At 35.3% G+C, this 25,273-nt stretch overlaps 1 protein-coding gene across 1 annotated transcript in view; it reads left to right on the top strand.

Annotated features, from left to right (window-relative positions):
* Positions 1-25,273, top strand: part of Tecrl (trans-2,3-enoyl-CoA reductase like) — a 66,390-nt gene that overhangs the window by 30,158 nt on the left and 10,959 nt on the right. The window contains exons 4-8 of the mRNA XM_052735917.1: positions 3,168-3,271; positions 9,234-9,349; positions 14,986-15,091; positions 18,475-18,547; positions 21,555-21,598. Coding sequence (XP_052591877.1) covers positions 3,168-3,271; positions 9,234-9,349; positions 14,986-15,091; positions 18,475-18,547; positions 21,555-21,598 — 443 coding nt within the window. The remainder of the gene's footprint in view (positions 1-3,167; positions 3,272-9,233; positions 9,350-14,985; positions 15,092-18,474; positions 18,548-21,554; positions 21,599-25,273) is intronic.

The raw sequence follows: 25,273 nt of genomic DNA, 5'->3' as shown, positions 1-25,273 counted from the left end.
TTCTTTACTATTCTCCTTTTCTCTGGAACCTGCACATTGAAAATATTGGGATCTGTCACATTTTTAGAATTCATGTTATTTCAGTCGGACATGTATCATAATCATATTTTTAAAGCAAATCTGTGTCTTACTGATTTTACAGGAGCAAAAGCATTGTGATATTTCTATCGACCTCCAGCATCTATAATTTGTATAAATAAAAATGACTGTACTATTTTAACAATCCCTAGTACAAAGACTGTCGAGAGTGCAACAGCCATCAGTATCCCTTTAAGTCACACTCCAAAGGCCTAAAGGATTGGTTAGCACAAATCCAGTGGTCAAGGCATTTTCCTATATTCTTCCTGGGTTGTTGGGACTTGAAAGTGGTTTGAGCAAAATAAAACTGCGTACTAAATGTCTGGACAGAAATTGATGTTTTGTTTGTTTGTTTGTTTGTTTTAGAGAGTGAATTAATTCATTGAAGTAAGCAGTGTATTGTGCAAAGTGAAGTTTCTTCTAGTTAACTCAATTTTAAGTTGACTTTTCTAATTACCTATCTATGTGACCTTTATTTTCATGCACTCTCGATAACAAAAGTCAACGAAGTCTTTAAATATCTGTCTGTCTGTCTGTCTGTCTCTCATTCTCTCTCTCTCTCTCTCTCTCTCTCTCTCTCTCTCTCTCTCTCTCTCTCTCTCTCTCTCTCTCTCTCTCTGTGTGTGTGTGTGTGTGTGTGTGTGTGCATGTGTGATGTTTCTGCAGAAATCTATAGAAGCCAAAATGGAGAATCGAACTCCCATGGAGTTAGAATCACAGATAGTTTTGGTCTACTCATCACTGGTGCTGGAACCAAACTTGGGTCTTCTGGAAAAGCATCCAGCTTTTGTAATTGCAGGGCTTTCTCTGTAGTATCAATGTTTTACAATGTTAAGTTAGATTATGTTACTGAATTTCAACATTTTACATATGCATCTATAGTAGTAGCAACTATTCCCACAGGAGGAGAAAAGGGGAGTCTATCACCAATCAGCACCACAATCACTACAGAGAGGTGCTCCTAGAATACATTTGGCAGTATCTTTTGCTTAATGATCAATCCCCCTATGAAATTAGAATCTTAATTTCCTCACGCAACAGATAATGGTAAAACAAAACTCAGTATCATTTTTTATGTATTAAATGACAAGTATTTATTTACCCCAGTGTTTTTCTGAACTGGTTGTAGTTTGCTGAACTTGGACAGACTCACACATTCAACTACAATCACCCATTGATCTAGCATGCACAGGAGAGCAGCATTTCTATTGTGAGCTAAGTAATCTGTTGGCCTTTAGTAGAACAAACAGGCTTACTCACAAGGTGGAAGTGGGCATGTGAACGATGAGCAGGAAGGCATTCAAGAATTTTTTGAGGCCCAGGCTTAGAGCCACAAAGCTCTCTTCAGATAATCTCTTAGCTAAAGCAATCAGGAGACCATTCTATCTTCCCAGAGCCAGAACGGAGATATCAATTATCATGGAGGAGACCTACCGTCATAATTAAAATGACACAGAAATAAGAATGGCCATGTATTAAAACCATTATTATAATAAATTTGGCACTTAAAACGTTAAAAAAAAAACATGTTTCTTGTATCCGTATCTGTATTACTATGCTTCAGAGTGTTCTGGTAGGTGCACTGGAATTTTTAGTTACGGCCATTGAAATGCCATAACTGAAAAGCTAAAACTTGAGTATAAATGGCTTCCAATTTCATAATTTCCAATACAGAAAAGCTTAATGCACACCCTGCATACGATATCTGTGTCAAACATCTAGGTGTAGGAAGTGTTCCTGAGTCTAGCCCATTGTTTAGAGCAATTGAAGACTGGTTTGTGTTTGAGCTTGTTGGGGCAGGAAATTATGAGTTCTGAATTGGACAAAACTGTGATCTAGGAACGGCAGGTGCTTTGTCTCAGCATGTTCACTCTCTCTGTATACTTTTCTATATTTTTTTCTCCTTGACATAAAGACATTTTCTTAGAAGGCAAAGGATGGGGCTCCAGATTCCTAAGTTTGAGGGTGGAATGAGTGATTAGGACTAGGAAAATGGGTCAGTGAGAAAGAGTTTTCTATGTAAATTTGTATCCTCAGCACTCCTGTAAGAGACAGACTGGGGGGCATGTGCCTGTAACCCAGGGACTGGCTGAGTGTGCTAATGTCAGAAGGACCCGTGGGGGCTTGAGGGCAAGTTAGCATCAAGAAGAGAGATGGAAAAGGAAAGAAAGATACTGAGGCCAACTTCTGCCTTCCACCCACACATTCAAGGAGGATGCACAAGGATATCATCTTCCCTACACACACACACACACACACACACACACACACACACACACACACACACGCGCGTGCACACACACGCACACACACACAAAGAGATTGGTATGATTTATGATGTATGTGGTTTATTGTTTTCAAAATTTTGTATTGGTGGGACTGCATTAAACAACGAAAAATTGGAGTGTTTTATTATTTAAAGTTTTCAAAGACAATAGCAGAGTATAAATTGATTCCCCTATTAAAGAACCCAATAGTCATCTGTCAGGAAGGTTTTCAGCATATTTGCAAAGGTACAAAAAATAATTCAAATTTTTGTTATACAAATATTCTATGATCTTATACATTACTGTCATAGTAGTATTGACCATGTTGGTTGCAAATTGTTTTCCATGTCATATTTACTTTATATTGTTATATAATATGTTAGCAAAAAATGACACTTAAGAGCAACCTCCATTTACAGTCACACACACACACACACACACACACACACACACACACACACACACGCACGCACACACACATTGCCTATATTATCTGTTTAGGACACATGAAAGCTGGAGCAAAGTGATGATTGAGTTGAATTTTCATAGGGAATTTCTCCAGTCATCTCCCTTCCATTCTTTTCGTAAAAGCTAATTACAGTCTGTATTTTTCACCAAAAGTTTTTTGTAAACTTTATGTTTGAAAAAACTGATACATGAATTACTTAAATGGAATGGTTCATGTCTTATAACATTTACATGTGTTATAGAATGACTGCATAATTCTAATCCTAAGTAGTCACCAGTTTCATATAAAGAAGTTCTTTGTTACTGTGCCATAAAATTATATTTAAATAGTATTTTCTCATTGCTTTATTTTAGGTGGCCCTTTTTTGAAAGACTACATCACTGTTCAAAGTGTTGCAGCTTCGTCAATTATCACACTCTATTTTACAGACTTAGGTCAACAAGTCAGTTGGACAACAGTAAGTGTCAATTGGAGTTTAGTACGTATGCCCCATTTTATAAATTTCATGTTTGTATTTAAGGCCTCTTTCTTGCAATGATAGGAATTCTACTATAGTTGTAATGAAATCAGTGCCCAAAGTTCTAGTGAAGCTCTAGATATGTGTGGAAAGACAGGAAGCAAATATATTTTCTTTCATGTCATGTCCATGTGTTTACTTTTTGTCTTGTCTGTTGAGTGATATTGCTTTAGGTTTTCTTTTTCCAGAAGCCTAGATATTTCAAGGATATTCTTCACACTGGAATGAGAAGGTGTAGATACAATAGTCTTTATGAAGGAGGTTCTAATACAGAATTACCAAGAATGAAGAAGTAAGACTTCCTTGGGCTTATGGGTACATTCTTTAGGCTTCTCCCTCCACTCTTTGAGAAGAAATATAGTTCTCAAAATTGCCTCATCTGCATTTAATGATATAGAAACAGGAGGGCTACACCAAAGGAAATTAAGGGGAAAATTCTTGAAACCAATTCAAGAGATTGAACTACTTATGATTGATGCAATCAAGTAATAGAAAAGCTTCAGCAGCAAGAGTAAACTCTATAGGATTTTTAGTTCAAAGAAACACCTAACATGATAAGTAATTCTTGCAATGATCTACAGAGAATGGGGCCTTCTCTGTCTTCATTTTCTTTTCTCAATAGGCATCTTTTGTGTATACATTTCAAATGTGAACATTTATGTTTTGAATTACAACATGATCTATATTTGTAATGTGTTTGCATCAGTGTTTTTCACTTGAATGGATTTTGTTTTGCTGGCACTAAAATGAATTTAATCATTTGTAAAATTTGAAGTACTTTCTTTATATAATCAATTTAAAATTATTAAATATGGGGGTGGAGAGATTGCTCAGCACTTATTCAGAGGCCTCAGTTTCTATTCCCAGCCCTACCTCACTTCTTACAATTCTCAATCCAATGACCCCTCCTGACCTCCACAGGCTCTTTATGCCCACATTGCACAGACATGCACACAGACAAAAGACACGTGCACATTAAATAAACAGATAGATGTTTTAAAAGTAATAAATATGCATGCTCAGTTATATATTAAAAATTTCTCTGAGACAGAAATTCATGTTTATGTTTACTAATAAAATGCTGCCATATTTGTTACCTTTCCAACTTAATTTTAATATATAGTTCCCTTCTGTATTTAGTAATGAGTTCTTCTAGAGTGGGGTTATTTTTGGTATTAAAAATTGTTTTAGTTTATTGAGACTGTGGAGCCTTTGGGTAAAAAATTTTTAGACTAAAATTAAATTTAAAATAATATTAATTCTTGTGAAACATAGGAATGTTTAGGTAAAACTATTGATGCATGTATTTTCTAAAAAAGAATATAATATTTAATATGAAGCTTCAGTGTACTTAGTTAAGGATATTTCAGATTGGTAGATGTGATCTACCAGGATTCAAATATCCTAACATCCTTTGAGCAAACATGATGAAAAGAAAATCTTGTTTACAGGGATTGTGTCAAGGTGAGAGGCATAAGCCATGAGTTCATTAGAAACTTCCAGCTGGTCAGGCGGTGGTGGCACACACCTTTAATCCCAGCGTTCAGGAGGCAGAGCCAGGCAGATCTCTGTGAGTTCGAGGCCAGCCTGGTCTCCAAAGTGAGTTCCAGGAAAGGCTCAAAGCTACACAGAGAAACCCTGTCTCAGAAAAACCAGAAAAAAAAAAAAAGAAACTTCCAGCTACATGAAGGGGATAAGCAACGACGAGAAGAAGCAGGACAGTGGAATTCTTTGATAACTGTACTAGAAAATTATACCTTATTTGAGAGGAAAGTCATCTAAGTGACAAACCAAGCTCTGGAAATAGCATGGACGTTTTTTAATCTCTCCCATGGTTCAAATGTTCTTTTGATCTAAATGGGTCAGTTTTATTAAATGCTAAAGATGCACATTTTTAATCACACCCTTTTTGTATCCACTAAATCGTACAATAGAAATATTTTACCACACGTAAGACATACACATTTGTAAGCTATTAAAATGTATTAAAGAGTATGTCATAGAAAATAAATATACATTTTTTTCTCCATAAAATTTCACATCTTCATTTCTGACTTGATTATTTCTGTAAAATATCAGCTTTTTATGTTAATAGTAATCAGTCTGATCTTTAGGTTATCTTAAAATTTGGTTTTATTTTGACATCATCAGTTTTAATTTAATATCACAATTTTGATAATGTTTCTGCATATTATATTTTTGATATACAGCATTAATTTAACATGTTTTTGCAGTTTTATATAGATATAGGTATTTTTTTTATTTCTTCATGTGTGGCTTCTTTATCATCCTTCTAGGTTTCTATTTTTTCTTATTCTTTTTCTCAATGTTTTCCAATATCTAAATTGTCTATCTTTCCTTTTATGTCCTTGAGCACATTGATGGATATGTTTAAGCACAAGTGTGTTAACCCTATTATTTGAACCTTTGGTAGATTACATAGTATATATTCACATAAAAATAAAGGAAAACAATACTTGTCTAACATGATACTATTATCAGTGATATTCCCTAAAGCAATGTAATATTACTTTTAAGTATTTAAGAGAATACTTATTTATTTTAATCCACAATTCTCCTTTGTTTTGCAGTTGTTTAAAATCACTTTGTTTCTATTGTTGATTTTCAGTATCTCTGAAATATGTTATTTAAATTGTTTTCAGGAGTAAAACACAAGTATAGAATAAGAATGCAAACTCTCAACACCGTAATATGGTAAAACTAAAGACAAATTTCCAAGAAATCCTAAATTCATCGAGAAAAGATTAAGTGTAGAAAACCTACTCGACTTATCACTACAGTTTTTATGTTCTTATTGAAACATTATTTTGGTCTAATCACTGTAATTCCGGTTGTCTTGCATACTTGCTGGCACTTGACCTGCACATTCAATCATGCCCCAGCCTTGTTCTCTATAGTAAGACTTGCCATGGCTGAACACATACATCTTGAACACATACAAATCTGATTTTCTTTGTTTTCCAAAATATATAGGACACAAAGATTCCTACACCATATAGATTGCATCACCCAATATAAATATCTCAGATGTTATTTACAGTGTACCAAAGTGTGTAAATTTACACAAATACTATTCCATTTAATTTAAGGAACTTGACCATGCAAGTTTTGGTACCATGGGACCCTAGAATAACTTCCTACAGATACCAATGGTAAATAACTCCAAAGGCTCACAAGGACCTCCACTGCATAGTTAAATTCTTTTTTTTTTTCAAGAAAAACATTACATTAGTGGAATGTGGAGAAAATTGAAGGGAAAAGCACATTAGCATAGTATAAAATAAATAAATTAAAACTTAAGTGTACTTCATGAATTCAAAATAAAAACAAGGCCTTACTGTTTATAGTGGAGTTTCCAGACTTTGCGGGTCCTTATCACTTGCCTTGCTTGTCTGTGCACAAGCATCTATTTGGGCTCTATTTTATTTTTTTACTGGAAAAGTAAGCTACTACAGTAATGTATCTATGCAGTCCTTGCTTTTCATCATAGAACAATTTTTGATAACCTTTTCAGTTTAATAAAGTATCTCTCATCTTTTCTTTTATTTGCACTCAAATGAATGCTATGAGAGAGATATTGTCCAAAAGTTTGTGTCATTCTTTAGTGTATTCAGGATTTATAATTCATATCTAGTTCTCTTTTGAACTGCCATGTTTCAGAATGCACAATATTTGTGATAAAATGTTGGCTGTTAAATTGAATTCATGCCTGTGAGCATCCCATCCTGAATTTTATTTAAGAAATGACAGAAAGAAGAACATAGTTTAATTTCCTCTGACTCTGAAGAACTCCATACATAATATCTGATAAAATTTTATTAGCTTAAATTATAGTGGCTTTTCATCAAATTTCACTATTATTCACAACATTTTTCATATTGGATATATCATACAGAATTTGCTAAAATTTGACTGTTAAATCAGATGGCCTTGAAATAAATATTTAAGAAATTTTCATATAATGAATACAGCCTTCTCATTATCACAAAATAATAACTGAAACTGGTTATGGGATATTGATAATGGTTAATAATCTTACTGTCTCTTTCTCTCTACTTGTTTTTTCTTTCTTTCTTCCTTCCTTCCTTCCTTCCTTCCTTCCTTCCTTTCTTTCTTTCTTTCTTTCTTTCTTTCTTTCTTTCTTTCTTTCTTTCTTTCTTTCTTTCTTTCTCTCTGTCTCTTTGTCTCTATTTCTTGTTGAGATAGGCTCTCATATTGTACCCCATCTGGCTTCAAACTCACTGCAATTTTACTGCCCCATCCTCTTAAATGTTGATTTATAGATATGAACCAGCATGTTCAGCAAAATAATATCTTTGCATTTCAATAATGAGACATATCATAGGCCATAAATTAATATACATTTTTATATGAAATTTATATTATTGTAGTGAGAAGTTTTTCTGTGTTCTGTCTGATCCTACAGCTGCTCAGACACAAATAAACTCACAAAGGCTTGTATTATTTTCAAACTATATGGCCTAATGGCTCAATCTTCTTGCTAGCTAGCTCTTACATTTTTAACCCATTTCTGTAAATCTATACTTTGCCACATGGCTTGTGGCTTACCAGTATTTTTACATCTTGCTTCTACTGGTGGTGGCTAGCAGTGTCTCCTCTCTGCCTGTCTCTCCCTTTCTTGTGTCTCTCCTGGATTTTCCACCTGCCTATAAGCTGACTTGCCATAGGCTAAATCAGTCCATTTATTAACCAATAGGAACAACACACATTCACAGCACAGAGAAAAACATCCCATAGCATATTATCACATGTTTTACAGTTTTTTTTTTTTATCTCTGGTCTCTTTGGGCCTAAGATAAATACATTGCTAATGATCAGAATTATAATAAAGAAATACAAGAATATAAATGTAAATATATAATAATATTACATATTCCATTATATAAACCTAGCTATATATTTATATATAATACATAATTCCATAAGTATATAAGTATATGTGCATGTAAGGTACTTATTCTTTTCTATAACCTAGGCTGGCTTTAAACTCATGATCCTCGTGACTCAGATTCAGTATTGCACAGTAAGCTGAGCCTTTCTAGAAAAATTTATTTAAATAAGACAATCCTCTACAGGCATGACCACAGAGCAATATAACATAGAAAATCTCTCATTAATATTCTGTTCCCAAGTAATTGCAGAATATGTCTAGTTGACTCTTACAGCTAAGTATCATAAGGTATAACATTTCCAATTTTTTATTTTAATGATAGTCAAGTTAATTGAGTTAATGAAGGAAATATTTGGCAAAAGAAAAGAATGAAAAATGGAAAAAAATAGATACTTTCACTGATGTTCTTTACAGTGAGTGGGATACTTCATATAGGACATGGAATGGGCAGGACAAAATTGAAAGTGTATTTAAAATGATTTACTTATCAGATAAAATGATTTTGCACTATTTCCATTAAAGTCTGGTACTCAGTTCAAAATCAGAGGATATAAAGCTAATCATTTTTCTAGTTTCAAATCTGTCACTTTTTTGTGTGTGTTTGTGGTGGATAAGTACCTTAAAGTATAATGAAGAGTGAAAATGTGAAACTGTAAGTGAAACACACTGCCTCAGAATGACCATTATAATGATATAGAAATTCATTGAGATGTATAAAGTTTGGTACTGGGCAAATGTTTGTGTGAATAGCTGCATTAATATAACTGTGAATGCTTTCATTTACAAATAAAAGTTGTTCAAAATTATTTTTAAAATTATCTCTACATTATCCATTTCCTTAAGTGGATTCTTCTGAGCATAATTAATATCTGGCAGTATCTACGTATTTGATGAATGCTTATGAATGTAGGTATCTCTTAAAATATTTATAAAAGCATTTTTTAACCCAAATTTACTTTCTGTCTTTAGGTCTTTTTGGCTGAGTTCTCGGGACCTCTACTAATATACCTTCTTTTCTACTTGAGGAGCTCATACATATATGATGTGAAGGAGAGCTCTCGGCGGCCTCGACACCCTGTGGTACAGTAAGTGACACATGGGGACACAAAGGGTGACAGATGCACCCCTAATTATGTTGGGACCACTTCTCAATAATTACATTGTCAGATAAAGGCACCAGAAGTTAAAGTTAATCTAACATTTGGACCAGTAGTTTTTAGACCTTAGCACAGTATAAAGGACCAGCTATTCACCTTCTATTCATGGCTTAGTCACAGCTGCCCCAGCATCGGGAAAGAATGATGGACTATATAAGCTTAGCAGAGAAAACAATATAAAAAATCCAAGGTTCATCTTACAATTATAACTAATTCATATAGCTTTTATATAATGAAGTTGAAAGACCTGGCATAGAGCACACCTTTAATCCCAGCATGCTGTGAGGCAGAGGAAGGATGATTTCTGTGAGTTTATGGACAACCTGGTCTGTATAATGAGTACCAACATAACCAGGGCTGTGCAGAAAGACCCTGTCTCAAAAATAGAACCATCTTCTTTGGTAAAGCAGTCAATTGGGCTGATACTGGTGCAGCAGAAGGGCTCTGTGGACCAAGAGTCTAGCCTTAGGCTTCTGTGCCTTCCTTGGGTGATTCTGCAGCTGTCTTAGGGGGTCAAGGTCTAGGCTGCCAGGCTCTTGCAGGTAACTATGAAAACAAGGATTTCATTCCTCTGACCAAGCTGGGCTGCCTGTTCAAGGATATGAAAATCCAAGTCTCTGAAAGAGATCTACCTGTTCTCCTTGTCCATTAAGGAATCCAAGATTATTGACATTTTCCTGGAAGAATCCCTAAAAGATGAGATTCTATAGATCAGGGCTGCTGCTGGAGGCCATGGTAATATCCATGGTCCATGCTACAGCTGGAAGCCATGCTATTGTCTGTGGTGCATGTTGCCACCTGAAACCATGTGGAAGTTCATGATCCATGCTGCCTCTGGCTGGTATGGGCAAAGAAGCTGCTTTTGAAGTATTATCAATGACTGTGGATTCATAACTGAGAGTGAGAGACACTGGAGGCTTCTGTGATACACCCCCCCCCCAAAAGAAAAAGCAACAGTCCAGACATGACTTTGATAAAGATGCTGAAGTGTAGCTCTTCACAGTTGACGGTTTGTGGTGGCAGCACAGGGCCAGAGGTGGGGGAGGACCCAATTATTGTTAAAGGCCTGGCCACTGGTAATTTGACCATGCTCCAATGAGTATATGGGCAGCACAAATTGGACATGGTGTATTTTTTATGTGGGACGGGGCACAAGGGTGAGAGTTTGGACCTGGGAGGAAGGGAATGGAGTGCAATAGGGGTGCTTGTATGAAATTCCTAAATAATCAATGATAAGATTATGTTGGAGAAAATATAAAAAATTTAAATTCTATATTTAAGAATTTAGAATTTAAATTTAAATGAGAGAGAGAGAGAAAAAGAAAAAAAGAGAGAGAGACTGCCAGTGCAGAAGCATACTCCAGATGACAAGCAGATCAGATTCAAAGCTTTTCCCACTATTGGGAACTCTAATGGTCTTGCGGGTCTTAGTGCTAAGTGCTCCAAGAAGGTGGCTACTGACATCCAAGGGGCCACTATCTTGGCGAAGATTTCCCTGTTAACCATTCCTCAGAGGCTACTGAGGAAACAAGAATGGAAAGTCCTACCCTATACCTTGCAGGGTGACAAGCCACTGTTTCTCTGAGCCGGTCCCTGCCCACAGGGGCACTGTCATTATCCCTGCTCCTGTGCCCAAGAAGCTGTTGCTGATGGCCAGTATCAATGACTACTACGCATTAGCCAAGGTCACTTTTGATGCCATCTCCAAGACCTATAGCTATTTGACCACAGATCTCTAGAAAGAGACCAAATTCACCCATTCTCCTTACCAGGAATTCACTGACCTTCTGTGGAAAACCAACACCAGAGCCTCTGTTCATAGGACCCACATTCCATCTGTGACTACCATAGAGGGTTTTTATAGAGAAAAAATAAATTGAATTAAGTCTGTTAAAAACATAATAAACTTGAATAATCTTAAATCATATTTTCTTAAGACCAGAACATTCCTCAGCAAGCAAGTACGATCCTAGTAAATATTGGCTGAAATCCCCACTGAAGAAGATTTAATTGTAGAACAACGAATTTTAGCTAATGATAAAAGACAAAACAGTTTGTACTTTTAAAGTCCCAAACTGTTAAGAGTAGTTCAGTTAGAGTAGCAAGCTATAGCAAACAACAAACAGTGCATGGCAGGCAATTCAGAAACAGGAAAATACACTTGAAACTATGAAGTGGAGAGTGACTTAAACAATTAGCAATATTACATAGAGAAGAAAGACATAACTATGGAAAAAAATTCCTGGATACTTTTAGTAAGTTAAAACCCTAAATTAAATAGTACTTGAATGTGATTGACTTTTTGTTAGTAGCAGGACAGTTATCAAAATATGCAACTGTGGTTGTTAGCCTGTTGTGAAAACAATGTATCCTTTATTCTCCCTCCAGGTCTATCTCCATGTCTCTCAGAAGACATGCATATTAAAAAGGGGTGCGGTTATTCAAAATACCACATTAAAATGTGTTAAAAGGATAAAAAGAGAACAAAACTTCAAATTCCATGAATTAAAAATATCCCAAGTAAATTAAGAAAGAACATTGAGGTCCTGTGGACACTAGTAAAAATAACAAATTTGACCCTTACTTTTTCATCTCATCACAGATGCTAAGCTGCAGCCATGCTGAGGACTTCTTGTCCTGATTCCCTACTGCCCTTCTTCACACAATTTGTTTTGTTCTATTATGTCATTCCCAATTCTCATTCCCCCTCTCTTATCAATTATCTATATCCCAATCACGATGTCAAAATTTCTCACTCAGAGTAACCATTCCAGTGACTTCCATAAATCTTGCTAGTTTGACTTGCTTTTAGACAATGTATTATTTTAAACTGTTACTGTCATCATTTTGATATTTTTCCCTCAGTTGAATTTAACTTCCACAATAGATGCAGTGAATTGTTGACATGGCATGCCTTATAAGGCTCACTGAATATAAATGGCTCATTGAAATAATTTGAATGACTTGGAAGATGAACCCAATGCATACATACTTATTTCACCTTGGGTAAATAATGGGTCAGATTTCAACTAGTGAATCTGACAACTATTCATATGAAAGTGATCTATGATACAAAGTAATTAGTACACTGTAGAAACAGAAGAATGGCTGATGTAGCCATTCACAGGGGAACAACAAGAAATTGATTCCTGGTAATGATAGGCTTGTCAAGCAAACTCTGAAATATTAACTTCTTCATTTTCCTAAAATTACATAGAATGTTTAATTAATTTAGAGAGTGAGTTGAAGACCTTGGAAAGAGAAAGTAATGACCCTTGTATTTTATGACTGAACTCTAGCATATATTGAATATATGGCACAGCTTGGAAGATGAGCAATTTTAGTTTCAAGTGAACTGACTGACAGTAATTACTACTCTTAAACACACACGTTTGATAATATCTTGGTAACAAATACATCTGTACCACTTATTATTTTCCAAAGCACAAAAATGTTAAGCTTCCACAAATAATTTGATTTAGTTACACAGGTTTGAACAGTTATCAGGGATTTATGAAACATTTTGCATGATTCAAAGGCATGTGATCTCAAAATGACATCATTTAAGATTAAGAACATGTTTATGATGAAGTGTTAATCAGAGGAAACTAAAAAAAAAAAAATAAGCTGTTACAATTGTCCTTGAATGCCTCAAACAACTTCAATTCCATGACATATTGCTAAATACACTACAGACTTTGAATATACAACTTGGAGGAATCCAGGTGAACTGACCTGGAAAACTACTCCCTCAGGATCAGTTATTGTAGTAATGTAAGGAAGAGTGTAAGATGCCCAGGGAGAAGACCAATCAATAGTCATATCCAGCTGTAAAACTTACAAACCACTTCAATGATCAGCTTGGCAAAATATACTCAGGGGTGTGTTAGTGGCACTTATACCTTGAGGATTACTAAGAGCCCTCTAATTGGACTGAAGGCCCAGGCAATAGGAGGGTATTGTAATTTTGCCTGGTATTGTAAACTTATGCTTAGCAATATATGGTAATTATTTCATGTTTTATTTGAATCCCTACTACTAGTACATCCAGTATATTTATATATATTTCTTAAAAACAGCTCTTGCTCTGATAAACTGTCTTATATTAAATATATTAAATAATATCTAAAATGTTTACTCCACTCAATTGCTTAAAGTATATTATCTTTGATCCATGCTTATTTTTTAAGAAAAATCAATTTTTAAACATTTTACCTTTTACTTACAATAAAATAGTTAAATATGCTAGTAGAGAATAAACCATTTTAATTTTGTCCAGGGAAATTGGCCACACTAAAAGACAGTTGATATTTACTTTCAAAACATTATTTTAAAATGGCAAAGAAAGAGTCTTAAACTACAAGAGAAACAGGTATATAAAGAGACACATGTGGCAATGTGTCAGGTAGACAAAACCAAAAAATAAAGGATGCTTTATGGTAGCACAGAAAATGACATTCCAACCTTCTCAATCTTATAGTAATTGCTAAAGGACAACCAAACAATTAAAAAGTAATTTTGAATATTTCAAAATGTCAGCTGCACTCAGCATAGGCACTGGTTATTTTTAAACTTGTTCATTATCTGCTTCAGTCTCTAGGCAGTTTCTTAGGAGCTCATTGTGAATTATGATTTTTGTTCCTCCTAGGGAATATGGGTGCAAAAAAAACTATGGTTGATATTATGGAGTATTTCTAGTATCATCAGAAGTGAATTTTGATATTTGTATTAGTTTACTTATTAAATAAAATTTGAAATTATTTAGAAAAATAAGGAAACAGCTATGGGTAATTAGCATTGAATAAGATTTCTTGTTAAATGAGATACTGTGATATACTATAAAATTAAAATATTTGCTAGAATCTATGAGTAGCTATAAAATTATATATATATATGACATGAAAGCAGAAGTAATACTGCAGGCACAAGTATTTACTGTGGTGGAGAAGGGCAAGAAAAAAGAAGGGAGTGGGTGTGGCAAGCCATTTGCTAAGCATATAATATATACAAATAACTAACCTTTAAATAGTCTTATAATATGGTTTAAGTGCCTACCGTTATTCATGGGGCCAAGATCACCTGATATGGCCGAAAGGAATTAAATCAAGCCCCTTGGAGGGGCCACAACACAACTGAGGCTGTGGTAATTTTATTGAGAGCAATCAGACCTTTTACACCTTTGTCTGAAACAGAATATAATGGGAATTTCCAGGATCAATACAGTTGTAGTTGCCAGGATACAGTGAAGTCTGAAAGTCATACAAGGTACAGAAGATTAATGTCTAAGACCAACTGTCCTGTCAAGGTTCTACGCTTTCTTGACTACTAAGGGAACATACAGAGAAACAAAGTGGCCTGAATGCTTCACTGCCTAGAGAAAGGCATTGGTCTCTCAGGAACTGGAAGGTACATTGTGTCCCAGGGGTCACAGATTCTAACCTGAAAAGACTGTGACTCATGCTTCTCACCGCAGCTAGGCCAAGCCAACTCTATAGTTCCCTGCAATATGGCGAGGAGGCTTTTGAAAAGGAATTTAATTGTTTATTCATTTCTTCATTTTCCAGCTTGGCTTGCTTCTGCCATTGCATCCACTACATCCGACACCTTCTGGAAACTTTATTTGTCCATAAAGTTTCTTCAGGACACAGTCCTACGAAAAACTTGATAAAGGTGAGAATTAAGATATGTCATTTTTTTTAAACTGGGAAAAATAATAGATAATAATACATTGCATCATTGTATTAGTTAGGGTTTCAATCCCTGTTGGGGGGCACTATGACCAAAAACAACTCGGGGGGAAAAGAGTTTATTTCACATTGTATTAATAAGCCTATCACTAAGGGGAGCCCTGGTGACAGGAACTGGAACATGGAAGCCATGGAGGAGTGCTGCTCACTGTCTTACTGTTTTTCATTTGTGCAGCCTGCTTTGTTATGCATCCAAGACCACCTGCACAGGAAAGTCACCATCCATAATGGCATGGGTCCCCCCACATCAGTCACTCATTAAGGAACTGTCACTCAGACATGCATTCAAATCTTATAGAGGCATTTTATCAGTTTACATTCCCTCTATGCAGAAACTCTGGCTTTTGCCCAGTTGAAAACAATCATCAACAAAACAGGAGCATCTTCTATAGGAAAATCACCTTTTCCTTAAAACCAGGTTTCTCTTCTTTAGTTATGTCAGCATATAGCAGACATTTTTTGAGAGGTGGTTTTTTTTTTCTGTATTAAGAAATTTTTTATTCATTTTACACACCAACCACAGATCCCCCTCTCTTCCTTCCTCCTGCTCCCCCTATTCAGCCTCTACCTCCACCCCACCCCACCCCACCCCATTTCCTCCTCTGAAAGGGTAAAGGCTCCTCTGGGAAGCCAGCAAAGCCTGATACATTCAGTTGAGGTAGGTCCAAGGCCCTCGTCCTACATCAAGGCTGTGTGAGGTGTCCCACCATAGGAAGTGGGCTCCAAAAAGCCAGCTCAAGCACCAGGGTTGGATCCTAGTCCACTGCCAGGAGCCCCACAAACAAACCAAGCCACACAACTTTCACCCATATTCAGAGGTCTTAGTTCGATTGCATGCAGGCTCTACAGCTGTTGGTCTAAAGTTCATGAGTTCCCACGAGCTCTGATCAGCTGTCTCTGTGTGTTTCCCCATTGTGATCTTGACCCCCCCACACACACACACCCCTTGCTCATAGAATCCCTCTTCCCTCTCTTTGGCTGGATTCCTGGACTGTGGCCTGGTACTTGGCTATGGATCTCTGCATCTGCTTCTGTCAATTACTGGATGAAGGCTCCATGTTGACAGAGTATTCACCAATCTGGTTACCAGGGTAACCCAGCTCAGGCACCCTCTCCACTATTACTAGTAGTCTAAGCTGGGGTCATCCTTGTGAATTCCTGGGAACTTCCCCAGCACCAGGTTTTTCCCTATCGCCATGATGTCTCCCTTTATCAAGATATCTCTTTTTTTAAATAAATATTTTATTTTATAATTAATTTCATTTTACATATCAGCCACGGATTCCCCTGTCCTCCCTTCTCCCACCCCCAGCCTTCACCCCCAATCCACCCCCCATTCCCACCTCTTCCAAGGCAAGGGCTCCCTTGGGGATTCAGCCTAGCCTGGTAGATTCAGTTGAGGAGGTCTAGTCCCCTCCTCCCTGCACCAAGGCTAAGCAAAGTGTCTCAGCATAGGCCCTAGATTCCAAAAAGCCAGCTCATGCACCAAGGACAGGTCCCGGTCCCACTGCCTGGGGGCCTCCTAAACAGTTCAAGCTCATCAACTGTCTCACTTATCCAGAGGGCCTGATCCAGTTCCATGGGGGCTCCTCAGCCATTGGTTCACAGTTCATGCATTTCCACTAGTTACTCTCCCACTCTGTCCCTGTTCCAGCTCAACCATCCTGTTCCCTTATGTTCTAATCCCCCATCCCATTTGAGCCTTAATCTTAGTTAATCTACAGAGAAAGGCTTTCTAGGAGCATAGGTCTATCATGCATGAAAATGTCTTCATTGTGAGAATTAAATCAGATTCCTTAAATCCATTTGAAAAGGAAGAAACCCACATAGTAATTTATAGATATCATAGCTGCCAGAGTGATGCTAAAATCTGCCATGTGAAAACGGTGAAAATTGATAGATGTCCAAGGTCAAGAAACTATCAAGAAAATGGGAAAGTTTTCAAACACTGAATTGAAAACAAGACATTAGGAAACATACACTTTACACTTTCAGTTCAAATTTAAATATAACATATCTTTCTACTGAAATTTTATTATGATCTTACCCAACATTCTCCTTTCAAGACAGTGATTTTTAGAATGCTTAGACAGTCTCCTCTTTGAACCAAGTCTGACACTTGCTTTTACACTCAATCAACATACAATAGTGCTAAAATTAGGCTGATCATTGCTGTATTTAGTGTTATTATTACTTTGCTATAGATCATTTCTCTTAGTTCATTAATATCTTGATGAAAATCAATCATTCTTAATAAATAATTATACAATATAAATCTTTGAACTTTTTCTCAAATATTCATTAATATAAAACCAAAAACATGGAACTAAATTATGTGCTTACTCAGTGATACTAAAATATAACTTTACACAGTTCCTCATGATGGGAAGAAGCATTCCATGTATTAAGTTTAGACACTTTATAAAAATATGCTGTAATAGCCAGTAGTTCTGTGGGAGAGACAAGGTCCTGTGAGCTCCTTCCTGATCTGTGGTGCTCTAATGAAAGGCTCTGTAGTGTTTTAAGCCCACTGTAGGCAGTCCATGAGCTGTGAGGACTTTCCTGTATTGCCTGTACCATCAGCAGAAAACAGGATCACACAGACTTCCTGCCTTTCAGTTCTTACATTCACAATGCCTCCAATTCAGTGATAGTCTCTAGGACTTAGAGGGCATTCTGTAAAGATCTTGTTCAGAGATAAGCCAATCATGACTTTTTATTCCGCAGCATTTGCCTCAAGAGAAGTTTCTCTAAGAAAGGGCATAGCATTTGTCTGAGAATAGAAACATAAATGTTTAGAAATCAGCATTGCTCCATGACAATTTAGCTAAAATTACATTAAATTCGCCTAGAGAGCTTAAGACTTCCTCGGGTGCCAATTTTGGACCAGGTATACAGTACCAGGCATGAATTCCTATGACTGTTGATTGAGTCTGGGGAAAGGCAGTCATTTTCTTCAGTTTTCCACCCACAGAGGAGACCATCATTGTGACACTGATGATCCTGATTAATCTCAGTGACTCTCCAAAAAGAAACAAACAAACAAAAAATCAGATGTAGATATAGGAAGGGAAGGGGACTTGTATGCAAAATAGTATGTAAAGGCTTGTGGGTGAGAGATTAAGAGGATGAGATGTTAAAGTAAGCAGACATATTTTATATAGGTAGGAAATTTTCAAAGAACTAAATCAACAAAAGACATTTTAAAAGGCTAACGTGTGCATGTAAATGTAAGGGTATGTTAAAATAACGTACTGTATATTGTATCATTTCTATAACTTTTATTTTTTCTTGCTTTATTTGTAGGGATGTGCATTTTATTGGGGATTCACTTCTTGGATTGCATATTATATTAATCACCCAAGATATACACCACCTTGTACGTACAATTTCTTCTTAACTAACCCCTTGCTAAATTATCAAGTTCTGTGTTCAGCTTTTAAATCCATAAAAATTGAACATCTTATACTTAACAGAAAAGTTAATGAAAATATGAATTTTCAATTTATTTCATATCATAATTCATTAAATTTCCATGTAGGCTTGAAAGACTAAATTTGGCTGACATGGATATTTTCTCTCTCTCTCTAAGAACTCTTTAATTGCTTCAAAAATTGACATAGTGAAGTGATAAAAGCTAAAGTTAAAAGGAAATATAACCACTGAGTTATTATGTACGCTAAGAAAGGAAGAATCAATATTCCTCAAGACTGAATCCCCTAATAGTCCCCAAATGGTCAGCCTTATACAAATGTACACACAAGTAGCACCAAATGAACTCTAGGCTATATGTATATGTAATCATTATATACATATACATGCACATATATAGTATAACATATTTATTGTTATATAATGTATAAATATATATCGTGGTGTGTGTGTGTGTGTGTGTGTGTGTGTGTGTGTGTGTGCGTGTGTGTGGATAGTGTCTTAGTTAGGGTTTCTATTGCTATGAAGAGACACCATGACCACAACAACTCTTATAAGGGACAACATTTAGTTGGATGGCATATAATTCAGAGGCTCTGTCCATTATCATGAGACATGACACCATGCATGCAGACATGGTGCTGGAGAAGTAGCTGACAGTTCTAAGTCTTGCATAGGCAACTGGAAGTGGTCTGAGACACTGGGTGTAGTTTGAGCATCTATGAGACCCCAAAGCACACCTCCACAGTGACATACTTTCTCTAACAAGGCCACATCCACTCTAATAAAGCCACACTTCCTAATAGTGCCACTCCCTTTGGAGACCATTTTCTTATAAACCACTACATTTTACTCCCTGGAACTCAAAGACTTGTAGCTATATGATAATGCAAAAATGCATTTAGTCAAGCATCAGAAGTGCTCATAGTCTATCACAGACTCAACAATGTTTCAAAGTCCAAAGTCCAAAGACTGTTCTGAGATTCATGCAATCTCTTAAATGTAATTACCTATAAAATCAAAAGCAAGATCCCCTGACATGTGCATGATCTCAGCTGCTTTCTTTAGTCACAGATAAATAATTTATAATGCCCCCACTTTTTTTTCCTATCCTTAAAGCCAGCACCATGTGGCCAGATCGGCCAAGTTCTGGTGCTTGCTGGTGTTGGAACATGGTCCACTTGGTCAATTGCATCTTCACTAGCTTTCAGTTTTCCATGGCTTCCTTCACATCCTAAGCTTGGCTGTCCTTGAACTTGCTCTGTTGACCAGTCTGGCCTCAAATTCAGCCTCTGCCTTTGGAGTGCTGGGGTTAAAGGTGTGCACCACCACACCTGGCTTTAAGCTTTACATGAACTCCTTTTTACAAGTTGGAAACTTAGCTTGATGGGATCTTGCCTTGAAATCACCACTCCCTTTATTCCATTTCTTAATCTGTTTATCACTTTGAACACAGGACTTGGCTCCATTCCATTTCCTGGTGCTCTTTTTCTCCTCAGATTTTACACTTTGTAATTTACCCTGCTCGGCTTGCTCCTTTTCTTTATAAATCTTCAAAAGACTTACCACTAATAATAACACTACAGAGTCTATTTTAGACTGTTTTGAAATTTCCTCTGCCAAGTTAATTAATCCAAAACGCTTCACTTTAGCTTTAGGCAGATTCTTCAGACAAGGGCAAAAGGCAGCTGCTTTCTTCACCGAAGTATCACAAGAATGATCTTTAGGCAACATACTAAAATTCTTCTCTTCTGAAACCTCTTGAGCCAGCCCCCAACAGTTCAAATCATTCTCAGTACCATTGTCTTCCATGGCCCTACTAGAGCAGTCCACTCAATAGTGCTTAAAGCATTCCATTGCTTTGCTAAACCAAGGACCAAATTCCACATTCCTCCAAATGAAAACATGATCAGGCCTGTTACAGCAATACTCATGTTCCAAGTACCAACTTCTGTCTTATTCAGGGTTTCTACTGCTGTGAAAAGACACCATGACCATGGAAACTCTTATAAAGGACAATATTTAATTGGTTGGCTTACAGTTCAGAGGTTCAGTCCACTAGCATCATGGTGGGACATAGCAGCACTCAGGCAGACATGGTGCTGGAGAGGTAGCTGAGAGTTCTACATCTTACACAGGCAACATGATGTGTTCTGAGACACTGGGTGTGGCTTGAACATACATGAGACCTCAGAGTACACCTCCACAGTGACACACTTTCTCAAACAGTTCCACAGCTCCTAATAATGCCACAACTGCCACTCCCTTTGAGGGCCATTTTCTTTCAAACCACCACATATATATGCTTGTGCATGTGTGTGTGTATACATATATATACATATATTCATATAAATACATGTATATGACCTCCACATGCACAAAATAAAATGAGTACACACACTTCTATAAATAAATATATTTAAAAAATAATGAAAATTGTAAAAGCCATGTCTTTTCTACTTGTTCTTATGATAAATATGAAGCATTTACAACAGAATCGAATACAAAGCATACTCAAAATTTTTACAATTAAAAAGTAAATATGAGAGGTACAAGATAAAAGAAATATGATTGTTTCCATTACATTGTTAAATAAGAAAAATGAAATTGCAAGTTTTTGCTGTTTGCTGGGCCATGTTATACATGTATTGAAAATGAGAACTAAACAAGAGGTAATCTATTAACAAAGAGCTTAAGAATACCTATTAATTTTATGTTATTCCATTCATTTTCTAAACACTATTAGAATAGAGGAAGAAAAGTACATGAGTAAACAAAAATAATTTAAATATTTTACAGATCAAATGTATAGTATTAAAAAATCAAATGCATATTTCAATCTTTTTAATTAGAGGACTGGACTGTTGGATACTGAAATTATGTCTGATTAATGTCTTCAGGATAAAGATCCAATAGGAGGGCTTGCTAACATTGCATCTGCTTTTCCTTTACAGCATTTGGAAACAGACAAATAACAATATCTGCTATCAGCTTTCTGGTATGTATTATAGAGTGTTTTTTCTTGATATTCTAAATTTTGTATGAAATATGAACCGCATATATACATATAAAGTAGAACAAAACAAACAACTTTATATAATTTACTCATTAGTTGTTAAATATTCCTTCCTATAAAAAATTCTGCAGTCAGATAACCAGAATTTTTTGAAATATAGTAAACAGTAAAAAATTAGGATCTATACATTTATGAATTAAAAAACCTCTAAGAGCAAACATCATAATTCTAACACATAAATATTTAAAAAAATTAAATTATTTATTGATTAAGTATAAAGAAAAATTTTACATCTGTTTGATTTAATTAGTGGTACTGAGCATTAAACTAGGGATGGGTCCTTTCTAAATTGTTCTCACAATCCTTTTCTTCCCCATCATCCCATGTAAGCAAACATGCTTATTCACTGAATTATATACAAGTTGATATGAGCATGTAAAATTCTTTCTTCTTTTAACAAATCAGTCCAGTGAACAAAGTATTTTTATGCTTATATTAGCTTTACCATTGTGACAAATAATATTAGGATGTATCTTATAAGTGACTACATTTGCACATAGTAAGATATCTATATTTAGTCTATAAATATTACATATTGTTTATTTTTACTATTAATTAAAATGGTGAAGTACACTAAACATTTAACTTTATTCTTCTCCATGGTCCAGGCAGAATAAATTTTTAGCTTCATTTTATTTGTAATGATTTTATGACTGTGAACTACTCAGAAAGTTTTGGCAGAGGGAGTATTTGGCTCTCTCTCTCTCTCTCTCTCTCTCTCTCTCTCTCTCTCTCTCACACACACACACACACACACACACACACACACACACACACACACACACCAATCTATTTCAATTGTTACTTAACTTTGGGCTCTGTTGTTGTCTTTGTTGTATGCCTCTTGTTGTGACTCTGCTTTTTCTCCTTCCTTGCACTGCGTTTTGTTGCTGTTTATAACATGTTTACAATCTCATTTTGGTGTGATTCACACTCCTCCCTTCACGTGCTGCCGTTGATTTACTCTGTTTTCTCCAGTGTGCTGTAGACACTTACTGATTTCCCCTCCTCCATTGCATATGAAAGGCACATGTAAAAATAAAAAAGCTAGAGATTTTCCAAAAATTTATATCACAACCATCTTAGAGTCAATACATAATAAGACACAAGCAAAATTCTAACAACTTGAAATGTGCAACTGATTTGTTCTGTTCATTCATACGCCAATGATTCGTGTTTTCATATAAACTTATCAACGTTATTTACCATACAATCCTGGGAAAAATTAGGAAAGTCCAGGAAGCTAATGTACATTCATGCAGTACTTGCAGCAGTAATAGAATCCACTACAAATGTGGTAGAGAGAAGCATGGTGACTGTAATTTCACATTTTTGAGCATGTGTCAATTATTTTTTATTTCAATTTATAAAGGTTTAATGAATTTGTGATTACTCAGGTCTTTAGGTTTAAAGACATGTGTTAAGATGGATTTCCAACAGAAAAGAATACCTTTGATTTTAAGCAGAGATAATATTGGAGACATTTTATAATCTTTCTTAAAAGTGAAAACAATGTAATTTTACTAGCAGGAAATCATCAAAGTTTGCAAATAAGACATAAGTCTTCATTGAACCTCTTGCAAGCTATAGTTATGGGGAACAGAAAAAAACATAATTGATGGCCTAAGGGATTCTTAATAATTATCCATGCTTGCCATATGGATTTAAATTTTGCAAACATTTGTTACTCAGATACAATTTAGGTAATAGATAATATTGCAGAATATAACTTTTAAAGATTTGTTCAGGCTTGAATATATCATGTAAATCCAGAAGATCTACATATATTACAAACATAAGGAGATAATTTAAAGATGATTTTAGTCATTTATAAATGAATAAACAAGTGTAAGATTAATTCATTTTAGTATGAATGCTATATGTATATTTCATTTGTGAAGAAATCACAACTCCTTTTAAGTTCAGACTATTGTAAATTTTCTTTCATTAAACTAACAGAACTTAGTGCAGTCAGTTATTAAACACAGCAATCAATAGGGAAATAATGATAAGTATTCAATAATGTATATTTCAATCATAAATATATACCTCAATTGCAGGGGCTAAATTTTTCTTATAAAATTTTATTTGCAAACCTTTATTTTTTGTTACTTTAGGTACTGTTGAATCTAAAAATGATAACATTCATTTATGTTGATCTTTGCTTCTGTTCTTTACTAGAATAGACCTTTACCTGGTAAAACAATATTCAGACCACATTGCATTTTAACAATTTTTTTCAATTAGATAAATTTAATACTTGTCTCACAGAAATAGAGAAGTAAGAAGAGAGATGTAGCTTGGAAAGGAATATAAACTTGGCCTTGTGTGTGTTGAGCCTTAAGTAACAGGGATGGAGAGGGAAGTACAAGCCTGTTATCAATCATAATGTCAATATCTGATGCTCAAGATATCTGATATGCAACACCAAAAGGGAGTATGACCATGGACTGAGAACAACTGATTTAAATTAAAATCAGTAACTATTATGTAAACATAAAACTTGTATTTCTTTTTAAGCTACATAATATGAAAGCCAATGAAGAAAATGTCTACAAGAAAGCTTGGGGTCATCACTTATTCCACAGTCAGAGCATGTTATCTCTCATCTGCTTTCTCAAAACTCAATGTGTGGTATTCAGAGTGCACAAAATAATTTGTGAAAACTCCATAGATTTACAAATAAGGTGATACATTGTAAAAACTATGGTAATGAGGTAGATTATAGAAGTAAAAATGAAAATTTTAAATCATTCAAAAAGTTCCAAAATGCAGTGATCTTATAATTTTTTGAACAAATTTTTATCTCCAATAATCAAAGCAAATAAAACAAATTTATACAAACAATTTAATAAATTTTAATTTTAAGCCGGATGGTGGTAACCCATGCATTTAATCCCTGCATTCAGAAGGCAGAGCTAGGGGGATCTCTGTGAATTCGAGGCCAGCCTGGTCTACAGAGCAAGATCCAGGACGGGCACCAAAACTACACAGAGAAACACTGTCTTGAAAAAAAAAGATAAAAAAAGGTTTAATTTGTAACATGTAAATTAAAAACTATATGAAATTTATTTAAAATCATTGCGAAATATTTACTTTTTTCAAAAGTAAAAAAAAATCACTGGACAATTATTAAAAAAAATCAGTTTTAAAATAAATTTTTATTAAAACAATGCATGTTAATGGATTATTTATAAACTGAAATATGTACTAAAAGTTTTGAAAAATAAAAATAAAAAACAGTTAAAAAAATAAAAATATAGACAAACCAGGAATTTTAAGTATATAATTTTAGGAATATATCTGCTGTGGGATGGTCTGTATGTCAAATGTGTTGCTGATTGGTCAATGAATAAATCACTGATTGGTCAGTGGCCAGGCAGGAAGTATAGGCGGGACTAACAGAGAGGAGAATTGAGAGAACAGGAAGCTGGGTGAGGGAGACACTGCCAGTCGCCATCAGGACAAGGAAGATGTAAAGTACCGGTAAGCCACAAGCCACGTGGCAAGGTATAGATTAATAGAAATGGATTAATTTAAGCTGTAAGAACAGTTAGCAAGAAGCCTGCCACGGCCATACAGTTTGTAACCAATATA

This window comes from Peromyscus californicus, unplaced genomic scaffold (genome assembly GCF_007827085.1).
Source record: "Peromyscus californicus insignis strain IS unplaced genomic scaffold, ASM782708v3 Scaffold_13__1_contigs__length_99412109, whole genome shotgun sequence".
Classification (NCBI taxonomy): domain Eukaryota; kingdom Metazoa; phylum Chordata; class Mammalia; order Rodentia; family Cricetidae; genus Peromyscus; species Peromyscus californicus.
This window is presented reverse-complemented; position numbering and strand designations above follow the sequence as displayed.